This window comes from Castor canadensis, chromosome 17 (genome assembly GCF_047511655.1).
Source record: "Castor canadensis chromosome 17, mCasCan1.hap1v2, whole genome shotgun sequence".
Classification (NCBI taxonomy): domain Eukaryota; kingdom Metazoa; phylum Chordata; class Mammalia; order Rodentia; family Castoridae; genus Castor; species Castor canadensis.
In genome coordinates, this window is record NC_133402.1 from 52,349,354 (window position 1) to 52,366,154 (window position 16,801).

General features: G+C 44.3%; 1 protein-coding gene across 1 annotated transcript in view; it reads left to right on the top strand.

Moving 5' to 3' along the window:
- Positions 1–16,801, top strand: part of Col6a6 (collagen type VI alpha 6 chain) — a 147,551-nt gene that overhangs the window by 122,600 nt on the left and 8,150 nt on the right. The window contains exons 34-36 of the mRNA XM_074059391.1: positions 6,667–6,763; positions 9,680–10,351; positions 12,478–12,571. Of these exons, the coding sequence (XP_073915492.1) occupies positions 6,667–6,763; positions 9,680–10,351; positions 12,478–12,571 (863 nt within the window). The remainder of the gene's footprint in view (positions 1–6,666; positions 6,764–9,679; positions 10,352–12,477; positions 12,572–16,801) is intronic.

Sequence of the window (16,801 nt, forward strand, 5' to 3'; positions counted from 1 at the left end):
CCTCCAAATCAGAATAGAATGGCAGGAAATATTTCTTACCATGTACCACAAGCACGCTAAGCCTTCTTTACACGTTATCCTGTTCAATTCTCACAAGTAGTTTGGACAGGATGGAGATAGTTGTGTGTTCATTCTCTCTCTCTCTCTCTCTCTTTGTGGCAGTATGGGGTTTGAACTCAGGGCCTCACAATTGCTATTGCTAGGCAGGTGCTCCACCACTTGAGACACTTCGCCAGCCCTTTTTTGCTTTAGTCATTTTTCAGATAGGGTCTCATGTTTTTGTCGAGTGCTGGCCTCAGACTGCAATCCTCCTACTTCTGGCTCCCTATATAGCTGGGATTATAGACATGCCTTGCCACATCTAGCTTACTGATTGAGATGGAGTCTAGAGAACCTTTTGCCTAGACTGGCCTCAAACTGTGATCCTCCTAATCTCTGCCTCCTGAGTAGCTGGGATTACAGACATGAGCCACTGCATCTGGTCCTGTTATTCTCATTTTACAGAAAGCTGAGCCTGGAGAAGCTAGGCTACTTATCCAGGTCCACTCAGCTAAGAAGTGGCTGTGTCAGGACTTGACCCCACGTTTGTTCTGGTACTGCTTCCCCAAGCTACTGAGTTGCTTTTGAGTTTGAAGATACTGAAATCAGACCAATACACACACACACACGTATGCCCTTTAGCCAGGGTGGTAGTCCTTGCCGTATGATAAAAGCCAATTGATTTTATAACTTCACTGATGATGTAGAGTTTATAAAGAAAAAGCCATTCCAATGATGCTTTCTTAAATCAATGATCAAACTCTTCTATGACCTCTATTATTGTTGTTTATTCGTTGTACAGGGGTGACTCATCTTGACACTCCTGAATATGCTTACCTTGTACATTGGTTAAGTTCACCCTCGCCATCTCTTCCCTCATCCCCCATCCCCTCCCCAGCTGCTTCAAACAATTGCAAAAGATTTCATTGTTCTATTTCATATAAGTAAATAAAGCATGCCCACCATGTTCACCCTCCTTTATCCTCTCCCTTCACTTCCCCCTCTCAAAGTTTCTCTCCCCCCACAGGACCTACTTTATGGTCCTGTCCTTTATTTTTTTATTCCAAAGGCAGTCCTCAACGGGCTCTCGATATAGCTCAGCTGTGAATATACTGAACTTTGGTCAGAGTTAAATTCTTAATGTGTAGCATTCTAAATAATCCACCAGGGATCGAGATGTCCCTGTGTCACTTAGAACACCCTGGCTCCATCAGTGGGAGGGGGAGGAGGTGGGGAAAGGGTGTGGGAGGGTGACTATGGTACAAATACAGTGTACACTTGCATGAAAGTGGAAAAATGAGACCTGTTGAACCTGTTCCAGGAATGAGGGAAGGGGGATAAAGGAGAATGATGGAGGGGTGAATTCAACTATGACATATTGTAAGAACCTTTGTAAATGTCGCAGTGTACCCCCAGCACAACAACAACAACAACAACAACAATAATGAAAAGTAGTGGCTCCATCACTGGACTTGGAGGACCTGCTTGACCAGCCAGGTTCCCTTCCAATCGGCCATGTTGGCCCAGCATGGTGCAGGGTTTTCCACCCATGTGCAGACAGAGCATGAAGGGGGAGGGACCAGGGAAGCAGCAAGAGAGTATTAGAAGACACATCCCAAATAAAAACTCCAGCCGTTCGAAATTATTCCTTTAGAGAAGGGAAGATAAGCAGCAGCTAAGTCATTGTCTTCAAGAAGAAGAAAAACTATGATTTAGAAAAAAGTAGCTGAAATCCAACTTTGCAGAAACCTCCTATTAGAGAAGCAAGGGAGCTTCAGGTTAGGTTTAAGAACTTTCAGAAGGCAATTTAGATTTGCTGTGGGCATGGACTAAGTGGATGCAGTGCAGGTGCTCAAGACATGATCTTTGTGTGAAGACGCAGCCACTCACTGTCCTCGTGACTTGTGTCTTTCCTAGAGACTGGGGGCTAGCATTAAGTGGTCTTTTGAGTTCCTTTCCAGCTCTGTAACTTTCAGTGAAAGTATTTAAATAAATTAGGCACAGTGACTCATATCTGTAATTCCAGTTACTCAGGAGAAGCAGCTCTGGAAGATTATGGTTCAAGGCCAGCCTGGGCAAAAAGTTCACAAGACCCCCATCTTAACAAGTAAACTGGACATGGTGTGGTGTCGTGTGTCTGTGATCCCAGCTATACAGGAGGCCTAGATAGGAGTCTTTTGGTCCTAGGTTGGCCTTGCAAAAAAAAGCAAGACCCTATCTAAAACATAATCTAAAGCAAAAAGGGCTGGGGGTGTGGGTCAAGTGAGAGAGCACCTGCCTAGCAAGCACGAGGCCCTAAGTTCAAACCCCAGTACCACCAAAAAAACCAAAAAAGGGTTGAAATAAGCAGAACAGAGTTGAAATATATTTTCTCCTCTGTAAGTAAGGAAAGCTATTCCTAGAGGTGGTGTGAAGATTAAATAATGCAGCCGTGTCTAAATGCCTGTGCGCTGTAGTAATTTCTCGAGAATGATAACTCAGCTTTAGTTGTATTACTATTACCAATCAGTACCCTGGTCCTATTAAGTGAAAATCAGTTTACTAAAAATGAAGACTGGGAGGTGGGATAGGAGCTAAAGCTGTTATTCTACTCTGAACTTTCAGAATTATACAAAAGCAATAACCAACATAAAAGGAAATGCACACAAATTAGAAAAGACGAGCCAGGCTGGACAACTGACGCTGCCATGAGAAGTCGCAGCTTAAAAATTCTGTAAGTGACTTTGATGACACAGGGTCCTCGTATCACCCTCATCCACTGGCTTTATTTATTCACAAGGGACAACTTTATATCCTGATACAAACGGTTGATGGCATTTGTAACAGGTGTGTGCCGCCATGCACAACTTTAAGTGTGGATTTAATATTCAGATGATTCTAGTGATGGGAGACAGGAGATGGAATTTTTTTTATTGTTGTGCTGGGTGGGAGTACATTGTGGCATTTACAGACGTTCTTACAATATATCCTACTTGAATTCACCCCCTCCACCGCTGTCCTTTATCCTCCCCCCTCCCCCATTCCTGGAACAGTTTTGACAGGTGTCATTTTTCCACTTCCATACGTGCGTACATGGTGTGTGCACCAGATCTTCCCTCCCATGCCCTTTCCCCACCTCCCGCCCCCCTGCCAGCCCCCTCAGGCAGGACCTGTTTTGCCCTTCCATTCTCCAGTTTTATAAAAGAAAGAAAAAAATAACATTTTTGTTTGTTTAAGATAGCAACACAGGGAGTTTCACTGTGACATTTCCATGTATATATGTATATATTATCACCTGAATTGATTCATCTCCTCTATTTTTCTCCTTTCTACCTTAGTCCCCTTCTCATGGTGATTTCAACAGGGTTGAAAATTCTGTATTCATTCTTGTATAGAAAGTATATCAGCCATATTCCCCTTCTTAACTTCCTTCTTTTACGGAGGGAAGGAATTTTTAATGAGAAACTTGGTGTTTTGTGTACCCAGTCCTTTCAAAAGGGTTTCCTTTTTTGATATGGAGTTAACTAAAGAGAGAAGATATTATGATAGTGACTATACTTGTCTTGAGTGCACCTTTTTATGGAGCCCCATGGTGTCTAGAGAGAACAAGAAGTTTTCATCCAGATCCATGAGCTGAGAGCCCTGGGTCCATGGGCCTACACGAAAGCCATTCTTTTACCCAAGCTGGTACTTATTTGACTCCACAGTAAGAAAAGTGAACAATGGGACCCTTTTATTTTAAATCTCCAGCCCACATTCAGTTTAGGGAATATTTCTGTTATATGCTACTATAGTTACTCCAGTATTAAGTGATAAGGATGAGTGACCTCTAAAACCACATCTTTCAAACTTTATTGATTAAAAGATTATTGGGGTATGGGGAGCACAGGCTTCCTGTGGACTCTCCCCAGTAAGGCACTACTTCTTTTTCTTTCTTTTTCCTGTACCTGGGCTTGAACTCAAACTTGCTAAATCAGCCCTCTGGCACTTGAACCACATTCTCAAGCCCTTTTTGCTTTAGTTGTTTTTCATGTAGAATCTTGTGTTTTTGCCCAGGACCAGTTTTAGACTATGCCTCTCACATAGCTGGGATTACAGATATGTACCACCGTGACCACCTTGATGGCTGAGACATGGTCTCATCAACTTTTTGCCCAACCCGGGCAACTTTTTGTCCTGCTTAAACCAGGATCCTCCTGATCTCTGTCTCCCAAGAGCCTGGGATTACAGACATCAACCACTGTGCCAGACCAGGATGGTACTGCTTTTAACTTGACACCAATAGGTTGATACATGACTCATTGTTAGCCTAAATTACTAACGAGGACCATGTGAAGCTTTTCCCATGGATCCAGTAGTTGGTCATAAGCCCTTTGCCCCACCCAGTCACTCATCACAGTCCAGATGGAGCAAGGGTAGGAGTCACTTGAAACACTGAGGCCACAGCTATGCAAACTACTCAGTGTACAGACGCATGCAGGTGTGTTACCTAAGACTCTGTTTACAGATCACCAGAACTAGTTCAGGTAGTGCAAGTACACCAGTGTACACAGCTGAAGTAGGATTTACCAACAGGGCCTAGGTATGGACAGATATCCTTTGGTCCTCTCCTCTCACCTGGACCCCATTCAGCATTTCCTCAAAGAATCCATCTGCACATGATGTACCTAGAGGGGCCAGCTGTGGTAGTGGGCTTGAAATGCAGTGCGTCTTCAAGAAGTCAGGACAGTGGAGTCTCATGATGAACTGATTTTTCTCCCCCTCCATCCCCCAACCATTTTGTAGGAATAGTAATAAAAGAATCCACTTGCAAATGTAGACTTGACCAAAGACAGTAAGATAAAGAAGGGGACACCATCACCCAAGTCACTGCATTCCGCCAGGCAAAGTCCCTGGTAAGGCCACCACCACCCCTAATCTACTGCCCTATGGTCCTACCCTGTGGTAAGGTTTTTCCCCTTTTCTTATGACACGTGATACTCACTTTCACTACTTTCTGGTTCTTCCTGTCTTTCCCTGGCACTGTATATTCCTTTCTTTATGTATTTATGTCTAGCAATTTAGTCCCAATGTTCACTCCAGAGTCTTCACCTCTAAGACAGAATGGGGAGCCCCAAGAGGAATCTGACCAGCAGGATTTCTCCATCTGTTGCCCCCTGAATGAAAAATGGGCAGAAACAGTGAGAAACCTCAGGAAAGCCCCTCCTTTCTTTCTTCCTCTCACTTCCCGTGTTTCTCAGTCCACAAGACAGAATGTGGCCAGCCTATGGCTCTATGAGTGCTTGTCGTTAAATACAGATTTACACTCCTTGGGACCCTGCTATCAAATTCCTGAGAACGCAGCTGGCTGGCTCAGATGTCCTTCTCTGGTCTAGTTGGCTCTGGTTAAAGAGACAGTGTGACTCCATGTACATGTGACCACCAAAGTCCTATCTGTATGGATAATGTGTGGGAAAGAGACTGCTCAGGACAAAGGGAGCCCTTGGCTGAAAACAGCAGGATTCACAAAGGAAAACTTAACTGTCATCTGACCCACCTCTGAGGCATGAGATAGGAACACATCTCCAGCTATCAATGATCTCAGAGTCAATTAACCGATAAACTAATTGTTGATTATGAGGACCTTATTTTTTGTCTCCCTACTCTGCACCCTCAAGCTCCCCAAGGTGATTACTAATAACAGGTCCAAAGCGAAAAGGTTGTGGGGTTTTGGAGTGGTTCAGAGGCTGTATTCATAGCCAGCTTCAATGCCTAGTTCACAGTGGAAACCCAAAGACAGTTATAAAGTGCTGCCTGTGATTTCAGGGGTTCTGTGGGACCTGGGGATGTGGGAGTCTCTGATTCTCTTCCTTAAGTGACTTGCATAACCTTTCTCTGAGCCTCAGTTTCCCCGTCTGTAAGACGGGGTGATGAACATAAGCACTAACTCACTGGGTTGTTGAGATAATCGATGTGAAAGTGCTTTGTGGGTTTGATGCTTTTATTTTGCTTTGTTTTTTGGTATTGGGATTTGGGGCTTTGAACTCAGGGCCTCATGCTAACTAGGCAGGTGTTCTACCACTTGAGCCATGTCCCCAGCCCTTTTTTGCTTTATTTTTCGGAAAGGGTCATGTGGTTTTGCTCCAGGACTGGCCTCAGACCACACTCTTCTTTTGCTTCCTGCATGTCTGGAATGACAGGTGTTCACCACCGTACCTGGCTTATTTGTTGAGATGGAGATCTTACTTTTTGCCCAGGCTGGCCACAAACTGTGATCCTTCAAATCTCTACCTCTTAGGTAGCTGGAATCACAGGCGTGAGCCACTGCACCAGGCTCCATGGTGCTTTATGCTCTTTCAATGACCCACATGGCACCCCCTGCACCAGCAAGTGCTCTGCAATAACGCTCACAGTGTCCTGTTAGGTAGTTGTCACAGTATTGCCATCTTACAGATGAGGAAACAGAGGCAAAGTAGCTTGTCACACAGCTAAAGGGACAGCTAGGGTTTAAGCCCAGCAGTGCTCTAACCACCCTGCCATGTTGCCCTTCCCCACGGTCATCTTAGAAGAATTGCCCACTCTTCAAGTCCCAGTTCTCCAAACAGAGCTGGGAAGTTCTTGCATACCTACCCACTAAACAGTTCTCTCTTTTGCCTCTGTTCCTTGCAGATCGATGACACTGGCACATTCCAAGTCATAGTGGTTCCCTCGGGGGCAGACGACATGCCAGCATTAGAGAGACTTCAGCGGTGCACTTTCTGTTATGGTAAGACCCATGGAGAGAAGATAATTTGATCAGGCCTGTTAAGTGGATTGAGTCACTGTTGGCAGGCACAGTTGGAACATGGCCACTGGGGTACCCACGGGCTAGGGAGGACTCTCTGGGACTCTGACTCCCCTTCCCCACGGCATCTTCTGCAGACCGAGCCTGTCAGCACAGGCTGCAGGGCTTCCTCCCATGCATCCCAGCAGGAGGGCTACATTCCAGGCCTTTCCTCTCAGAGCAGCTTCCAGGAAACAGAAATGGTTTTTAGAAAAGCTCAGCCTGTCTCATTGCCAAGCTTTCCATGCCATAAAGTGTTTTCTACATCTCAAATTTTCCCAGCCCCTAAAGAAATGCTTTAAAGCAATTTGGTGCGCTCTTACCTGCTTGGGGATATTTTTTTTCAGCAGAAGGAGAAAACAGCAGAAATTCATGCATTTCTTATTGAACAGTCTGGGTTAAGCCACTAAAAGGTTTGCAGTAGTGATTTGTCTGTAGTGTTTTATACATAATCTACAGATCTAGCTAGAAAATTCTCATTTTCCATTTCCATTTTCCATTCAGAAGCTACTGAGATTACTGGTTGATGTGACAGTTGACAGTCACCAAGCTTTTGCTATAGGCTGTGAACTATTGTAATTACATTGTACGATGTTGTTGACGGCAGTGATGACAGCCAGGAATTAAATTATTGTGCTTGTGACATCCCGAGCACGCGTTCTAATCACGTTACACAGATCGTGTCATCCTATCCTTATAGTCACTCTAGTCTTTGCACTGGTATTAGATCCATTTTACAGCTCAGGAGCATGAAGCTTAGATGTGATCATTTGCTCAGGGCCCCACTGCTGGATCAAATCCAAGAAGGCTGGCTCCGAAGTACCTGTGGTTTATGAAGAATAGGGGTCACACTCTCCTCCCCAAAACTCTCCATTTGGGCCTGGAGAAATGGTCATATTCTCCTCCATGTGTATCAGGGAGATGTTAGAACTTTTGACACATCCGGGATCGCCCAGGGAGGTGGCAGTTCCCAGGGAAAGTAGGATTTCCAGTCTTCCTCTTGCCTATCTTCTGCCGCTCCTTAGCCTTCCTCTGTTCACTCTCTCTCTTCCCACACCTCCCTACTGCACAGGGTAGGTTTGGATGCGGGAAATCTCACGCAAAGCAGTGAGGTGCTAACCCTACTGGGGAGAAACGCCCCACCCTATGTATCCTCAGCTGCATGGTCAAGCATGTCAGCTACAATAGTGAGCTGGTTTATTGCACAGTGAGAAACTGCACATATGTGACTGGGGATAGGTTTTGGCTCCATTTCTTGGCTTAAATCCTTGTTTTGTCTCTTAGGCATATAATGGAAGATATCTTGGCTGTCATTTCAGGCAATTAAAAAACCCACAAAACTGAGCAAGTGGGGTAGCCTGCTGTCCTTGATTTTAGAAACTGCTTTGCACACAGGTGACTGTTCTGTCAGCTGATCATTACACATAAGATCTAAGTGTCAGTAAGGGACTTGGGCAGTACCGTCTTTATTGAGTCCAGAAGCAAGCGTAAAGTTAAGAAGTTTGCTGCCGCTCCCAGAACCTGTATCCTGGTCACTAATATTTCATCCAGTAGTTTTTATATATGATGTCTAAGTACCAGCTGTCTGCGTGTATGTTACTCCATCTCTCTCTCTTTTCTCTTTGGTTTTTACAAGTCATTCTCATCCTCAGTGAGCTTTTTAAAAAACTAGGCAGAATGTCAGGCCTGGAAAGGACCTCTGGGTCAAACTATCCCAGTTAGGTCCAGTGCCAAATTGTACAGAGAAACTGCGAAACTGGTGCCCAGTAGTGGCTTGGCTAGAGGCACAAACACGTTTGTAACTGACAGCCAGAAGCCAGGCATCCTAGTTCTCAGGCCAAGGAGCCTCCCCAGCACACTACCACATGGCCACATCGCCAGCAATAAAACACTGACCTCACATGTGGAAACTTCTAGAAGTACTGGTGTCTCCTTTGGCAGAATCATTTATTCTCCTGCCCTCAATCTACTCTATAAAATTAGAAGGTTAAGTGACCTCGAAGATCCTCCAATTACCAATTTATTTTATTCCTCTGAACATTCATTGTGGTGAGATTTAATAAAATCCACTGTTTTTATTGCTCTGCATTTTTTGATTAAATGAGGTGTGCATGCTTATAAAAATGACCTCACATTTTATGAAAGTCCATTAATATGCCATGTCTCTCTCTCTTTTTTTCTTTTTTCCGGGAAGTACTGGGGCTTGAACTCAGGGCTTCATGCTTGCTAGGTAGCCACTTGAGCCACTCCGCCAGCTCTGCAGTGTCTCTATTCACTTATTTAATAAACACGCACCCCACTTTCAACTAAAGCAATATTACAGAGATAAAAAGAGGAGTTGTAGCCTTGTCCTTATGGAGTCACACAGACGTGAAGTTGCAAACTCTTATTTCAGTCAAGAGAAAAGATGCATCAGCACCGCACCTTACTTGTAAGTCACTTAGTTTTTCATAGCGTGAGCACAGTGATAAGGACCGTGCATATTGTTAACCTTGAGGAGATCAAAAACTCTCGTAGTGTGATACAGTGCGGTACACGCTTGCCTTGATGAGAGAAACTGTCCACTTCCAACTTGATAGACGCAGCCACGCTTTACACATCTATTGAAAGCTGCCTAGTTTCCCCAAAGCCAAGTAAGACCCATTAGCGCTAGTGAGAGGTCTCAGCACAGGTGTGTTTAGGTCTGTACTGTTTTGGAGACAGACACAAAGTTAGGTACGTGGAAATCTTGCTGTTCATTCCATAACTATTTTAACATCAAAGACTCTGCAGTCTCCAAGTGTCGAAACAGTTGAGGACATTCAACTGTTTCTTTGTCTGTCCCTGTCTGCTCGGTAACCCTAAGTGACTTGATTGCAGACATATGCAAGCCGGATGCTTCCTGCGACCAAGCCAGACCAGCCCCTGTGCAGTCTTACGTGGACGCTGCCTTCCTTCTGGATGGCTCCCGCCACGTGGGAAGTGCTGAGTTTGAAGACCTGAGAGACTTCCTGGGGGCACTGTTAGATCACTTTGAAATCACCCCAGAGCCCAAGACCTCTGTCGCTGGAGACCGGGTGGCCCTGCTGAGCCACGCTCCCCCTGACTTCCTACCCAAGAGTCAGAGGAGTCCCGTGAGAACTGAGTTCAACCTCACCACCTACAGCAGCAGGCGCCTGATGAAGAGGCACGTGGAACAGTCAGTTCAGCAGCTAAATGGAGATGCGTTTATCGGGCACGCCTTACAATGGACTCTGGACAATGTCTTTTTAGGCACGCCCAATCTGAGAAGAAACAAAGTCATATTTGTAATATCTGCTGGGGAAACCAGTCCCTTGGATGGGGAGACCTTAAAGAAAGAGTCCTTGCGAGCCAAGTGTCAGGGCTATGCCCTGTTTGTGTTTTCCTTCGGCCCTGCTTGGAACGACAAGGAACTGGAAGATCTAGCCAGCCATCCTTTGGATCATCACCTGATCCAGCTTGGTCGAATTCATAAACCTGACCACAGATACGGTGTGAAGTTTGTGAAGTCCTTCATACACTCAATCAGGCGTAAGTCATAAAATTTTTCTTTCTTGTACATTAAGAATGTAGTTGGTACTCTGCAGAAAAAGGTTGATGGATGCTTAGAAAGCTCATGTATCTTCAAGAGGACAGCAAGGTCAGAAAGGAAAATGTGTAATAATGGATGGTGGGAGGGAGGGAACCTCCGAAGGCTAAGCACTTAATTCTCTGACTCATCCTTTCTATGCCTTTGGTTCCTATGGAGAAGCAGTCATAAAAAGCATCTGTCCGCATGGAGCAGTGTGGCCTGGGAGTGTAAAGTCAGAGCCTGGACTGTAGCTACACAGTAGAACCCTTGCCATGTGACATTAGCACACTGCTCTTTGATGGAATGTTAACACCCCAAAATAGGAAGCCAAAGAAAAACTGACAATTCCTGGCTTTGCTTTTCCAAATTCGGAAGATAAAATTTGAAAAACTTACCTTCATTAATGACTTTTTATGATGCCAGTAGTTAGTGTCACTGGTGCCCACAAAAAATAAATACGAGTTGTATTTCTTGGAATGAGCTTGCCTTGAAAATACGTGAACTTTTTTCCTTTTAGTTTTTTTTTTTTAATAGGGTCTTGTGTTTTTGCTCAGGTTGGCTTGAACCATGATCCTTCTATTTACAATTTACATGGCCTGCATCGCTGAGATGACAGACATCCCAGTACTACCTGGGAGCTTGCTAGAAATGCAGTTTCCAGCTCTCCAACCCCTCCCCCAGAATCTGAACCAGAATCTGGATTTTTATCAAGATGCCCAGGGCATTCATGTGCACAGAGTCATTCTAAGGGATGTAAACACAAGGCACCTGTGAGGGTAAAACAAAAAACACCTTGAAAGATTCTGACAAATTTCCTTCTCTGATACCCCACAGTTCTTGGCATATTTCATGGTGATTAGTCAAGTTATAGGATTAGGTGAATGGCACCATCCCCTGCTTGGGAAAAGGGGACGCAGGTGGATTAAGAAAAGTAGTTAGGGTACCTGAGAGATACATAAAGTGCTCTTGAAAACTATAACCATGATGGAAAGATACACCCGTGTCTAGAGATTAGACATCTAGAAACCTCCAGCCTTTACAGCTGTGAAAGTGCAAAGCCCCATAGCGGGACCACCTACTCACTCTGACTCATTCAACACTACCTTAAGGTAATGACCTTACATTTCCTAGGCACCGACAGTGAACCACTCACAATTCAGGTGCTGGGCTCAAGAAATGACCAAGACAGACTTGGTGACTGTCATTTGGAGCTTCAAACACTCTCTAAGTGTTGGTGTCGCCTGTCTGACATATTGCTGTGCCCCACGTCACAATGAACACGTTTCCCAAGAGAAGTGAAACTGCTAACAATCTGACAGGGTTTGACAGGTAAAAGCAATGTGACAGGATTGGGATAGATTAAAAAAAGTTAAAATTCAGGAGCATCACAGTCTTGGGTCATTCAGTCCAGAGCACAGAACTCTTCTTACGTCAGCACCTCTGGGGATGGTGCTGCATGATAGCCCAGAACAAACTCACTACTCGTGAGAACCCTGCATCACCAGGAAGAGACAGAATTGTGTTTAACAAATCTGTTTGATTTAATGCCTTAAGGAAATATATAATACATTTTTAACATTTTCTATAAAGTGACTTTAATATTTTAAAAGTTATAAAACATGCATTGTTTTGAAAAAGTCATATGCTTCCAAATGAAATGAGTCACTAATGAATTAAATCCAAAATGGCACTGATATTATTAATGACACAAAGACCAAGAGGGAATATCCTTATCATTCTGTGTTATGATGTTCCAGGGAACAAATTAAAAATCCCTATCCTGATTAGCTCGTATCTATTAAGGGCAAGGTCGTTAGAGTTGGCTGATGGTTAACAAAACTTCAGGAACTAAGAATGTCTTATTGAAAAGTTAGTTAAATTCACCTATAAAGTCATAGAGATGTGTTTTTTAAACTCAGTTTCAGAGATTTCCCTGAGAAATCTGCTTTCGTTTCGTATGACCACTTGAGCTGGTATCTTTCTTTGGTGAATCCTGCAGACAGAGAAGGGACGCTGTCAGAATGGACTACAGTGATGTCCACAGCTAGGAGTAGAGGAGACTCATCATAGCCTTGTCTTTCCCCAGGTGCGATCAACAAATATCCCCCGCTAAACTTCAAAGAAAAGTGCAACAGATTCAGTTCTACAGATACAAAGCTGCCACCACGCCAGTTTCGAAGGTACTGTCTGCTTGGTGTGACATAGAAATGAATATGTGTCCCCTTCTTCTCTGTCTTCTCCTCCTCTTCCTCTTATTTCTCTCCCTCCTCATCCATCTTATTCATATAAAAATCTATAGCTACATGACATTAAAATATAATTCGTGGGAACAAGAGACAAAAACAATAGCCAGGTTGATCTAGAAATAAGCAAATAGAGATACTTTGTAAAAATGAAAAGTCTAACAATTGAAGTAAAACCCTCCGGTGGGATGTGCCAATGGCAGCGAGCATATCCAGTGACCAGACCTGGGTTTCTAAACACCATTGAAAGGAGCCAGACTTCTTAGTTCCCTGGAAATGCCTAGTTGTAGGCTGTAGCAGGGAAGGTGCAGTGCTCACCTGGAGCAACAGATTATTCCAGGAAACAAGGAAACATTAAGAAACGAAGTCATGTCAACAGGATAACTGAGTTGTCCTGAAAGAACTCCCCCCTGCCTAATCTTTGATAATTTGAACATCAGAAAGAATAATGGTAGTGGATTATAATACTGAAAATTTTATAGGTGCAAGTCTATGTACCCAAAAAGGAAGGAAGGGAGGAAGGAAGAAAGGAGAGGGGAAGCTCTTCTTTATATAAGAATATGGGCTCATAGATGCGGAAGAAATGGTAGAAGCAGAAAATTCACCAATTTGTAACTTACAATGCTAACTGCAAATGTCATAACTGATCATTAAGGGATGCTAAGGTTGTTACATGACTGGGTGTTGAGAGAAAGCCAGTTGAACAGTCTCACAACCTCTCACATAATGCTTACCAATTACAAGGAGGGACATGCGCCTTTATGTGGTAAGATCCGGGGGACCCACTTACACCAGCGTTTATGCTGCGTGCCTCCCTCCACGATGCAGTGGAAGATACAGAGATGAAGATACAGTGATGGAACTGTTTCACCAAGTCAAATCACTGAACAACCTTGTCTCTGGAATGTTCTTTGGAACACCTTGCCTATAATCTTTGTGGGTTTCATGTCATAAAAATAAAGAAATACAGATGAGTGTTCCAGAAAGGGAGAAACTAAAGAGAAAGAACAGCTGGATATGATCATGTGAGTCTTGATTGGATTCTAGATTAAAAAAAAAAGAGCTAGTATAATTAGGGGAGCAAATTGGGGAGCTTTGAGTATGAATAATGCCAGGTGAGATCATTGAATTGTGTGGATTTCGTCGTGCATGGCAATAGTACCATGTTTGTTTTGTTGGGGTTTTTGTGGTGGTACTGAGATTTGAACTCGAGGTCTTTTGCTTATCAGGCAGGTGCTTTAGCACTCAAGCCACTCTGCTAGTGAGAATGTCTTTGAGACATTCTCAAACGGTTTCAGCTACTTTCCCACGGTTTTCCTATAGGGGAGGAGGATGGTGTGTGTGTGCACGTGTGTATGTGTACCTATATGTGTATACCACACACACACGCTGTGCAGATGTTCACATCCACAGAGATCAGCAGGATGGCGATGGCTGGAGAATGTAGGTGAAAGGCATGCCGGCTCTGTCTTTCCAATTTTCTGTGAACTTTGCCATTTTTTAAAATAAAAAATAACTTGTAAAACTCAGTGGAGGATTAAACAGAGTAATAGATATATTTGAAGAGAAACACAATCAGCCAGGAAAAAAAGCTGAAGAAATCACTCAGACTGCAGTGATAAGAGGTTAGAGACAATGAAAACATCTCCGTTTTATTAGAATTCTGGAACTACACAATAGGAATAATAAATGACAGTATTAAATATAAATATAATTAAATAATAAAGACATAGGGGATAACTTTCTATCACTTATAAAGATATGAGTTCCCAGGTGAAAGAAGACAGATAAAAAGAAAGGAACAGTTAGACATGGCATAGGGAAACAAAGAACACCAAGATGAAGAAAACGGAAATCAACCAAAAGAAAGATCAGATCTTCTCCAAACTGTCATTAGGCTGGCAGCTGAATTACTAATAATAACAACAGTGGTATCTTTAAAGTAGTGGAAGAAAAAAAATGTATCAACTTAGAAAAACTGCCTTTCAAAAATATAAGACAATTCAGATTAAAGAATTAATAGTTTACCACTAAAGGAACTTCTAAAGTATGGTCTGTCAGTTGGGCATGGTGGTGCATAACTGTAATCCCATCACTTGTGGAGTGGCTCAAGGTTTAAGCCCTGAGCTCAAGCCCCAGTACCTCAAAAAAAAAAAAAAATCCAAAAAGCTAGGAGTGTAGCTCATGCAGTAGAGTGCTTGCCTAAGAAGTGTGAGGCCATGGATTCCAGCCTCACCATATCTATCTATCTATCTATCTATCTATCTATATTTATTTATTTATATTTATATTTTTATATTTATTTATATATGAGCAAAAAGTTGTCCTAAAGCTTCATAGAATAATTTACATCACACCTTTTGCACTTGTCAGTATTACATTTTCTTAAGTTAGAGATAAGTGGAAGCAGTTAGGGTGTGTCTTGTTTCTGTGGCAAAACATTCTGTACTAACACACCTACACAACCAAGTGTACACCAGCCCCTGGGACTCACACTTAGGTAAACACCTCTGACTAGGTGCCTTTTGTTGTGGAGTGTGTGCCTGTCTGTGTGGTAATCTGGCCAGGCAGGCACTCCCAGTGCAGAAGCCCGAGCGCTGGCATCTGAGAAGCCTCTGCCTGGATCTCCTGCTCACCTTGCTCTGAGCTGTCCAGAGGAGCTGTCCAGCAGCAAGTGCTTGCTGAAGTCAGGCCCGCGGAGTCCTTGCAAGAAGAGCCGGGCTCCCCCTGCTGCAGGCTTGGCAGCTGGGAAGAGGGACATGGATGCAATGTGGACAGGGTGACTGGGTAAGGCAGGCACGTGGTGTGGAGGTTGGGGTAAAGCTGTGGTAGGCAGTACAAGCTGACCAGCTTTGGGGTGTTCTGTAGGGCCACTGACTTGAGGTTTAGTGCTCTGCACTCATTAGTAATGTCACTTTGGAATTTGTTTTCTAAGTGAGATCCAATGGGACATGATGGGTGGTGAGGGCTTGGAGCCTCCATTCACTGGTCATCCCACCTCCTGCTGCCTCTGCAAGACCTCTTCGTTCAGACACTTGGCACCTTGTGGCTGCGTGGGTCTCCTCCTTCCTCTCCCTCCTCAGCAGGGAGGCTTGGGGTCAGACACTCTCAGAGCATTGGAGGTCAGGCAGCAGCCTCCTACTCCAAGCTGGCGGTGGCACAGGACAGTTGCCTTTTGCCCACCTCCGTCTAAGTACCCGGTGTGTCCCAGCAAAGAGGTAGTGACATTCTTGGGGATGCTCCTCTGTTGTGGGTTCATATGGCCAACTAAGGAAAAAGAAAATGCCTGGTCTGGGCCCTCTGTCTCAAGGTTGGTGGGAGGAGGAATTCCATAGCTGCCTCACAGGCCAGGTCATGAGGTGGGGTCTATACTGCTTTGTGAGAATCTCTACGCCAGGGAGCTGAATATCACAACAAATGAAAAACCTCTGTGGCACGGGTGGAGAAAGACGACAGAACAAAGCTTTTTTTCCTGTTTTATCTACGGGCTTGAATTTGGGGTTTGCATTGGGCTCCACGTTGACATAGCCAGTCGTGACTGCAAAGGCAGATGCCAGAGCCACCTTACAAACCAGTAGGTATTTTTGGAAGGCACTCTCCACCACCCCATGTGTTCCGTTTGAAGAGTAATATGAGTGGGAAGAGGGAATCCACTCGGCTTTTGGACAGGGAGTTTCTTCCCCCATCTCCACAGTGCCCTAGATACACAGGAAGCTCAGTTTCTCCTTTGACTCTGAAATGGTCCAACAGCTGGGGCATGAAGGAATTGAGACATGAAATTCACCCCACTGTCTGTGAGCTCCCAGATGGTATAATAGCCTGGGTCTCCCCAGGCCTTATCTAAGTGACCAGAGTGTAATAAAAGGTATTGAGTCATACAGCCGCTTCTGCACCTTCCTGCCTGAGCCTTTCATGAGAAGTGAGGCGGAACTGAACACATGGGATTGAGGGGGAGAGACTGCCTGCTAGGCAGGAGGTCTGGCCAAGATAGATGACTTACTAGGTCTGCAGAATAGAAATGAGATCACTCACTCTGCATGAGATTCTGAGGAAGACACACAGAAGCTGGCTGTCATCCCATGGAAAGGAGAGAAACCAAATCTAACCACAGCCGCCAAGGAGACAGATGGCCCAAGGGCACGGCTGCAGTGCAGCTTTTTGGATAAG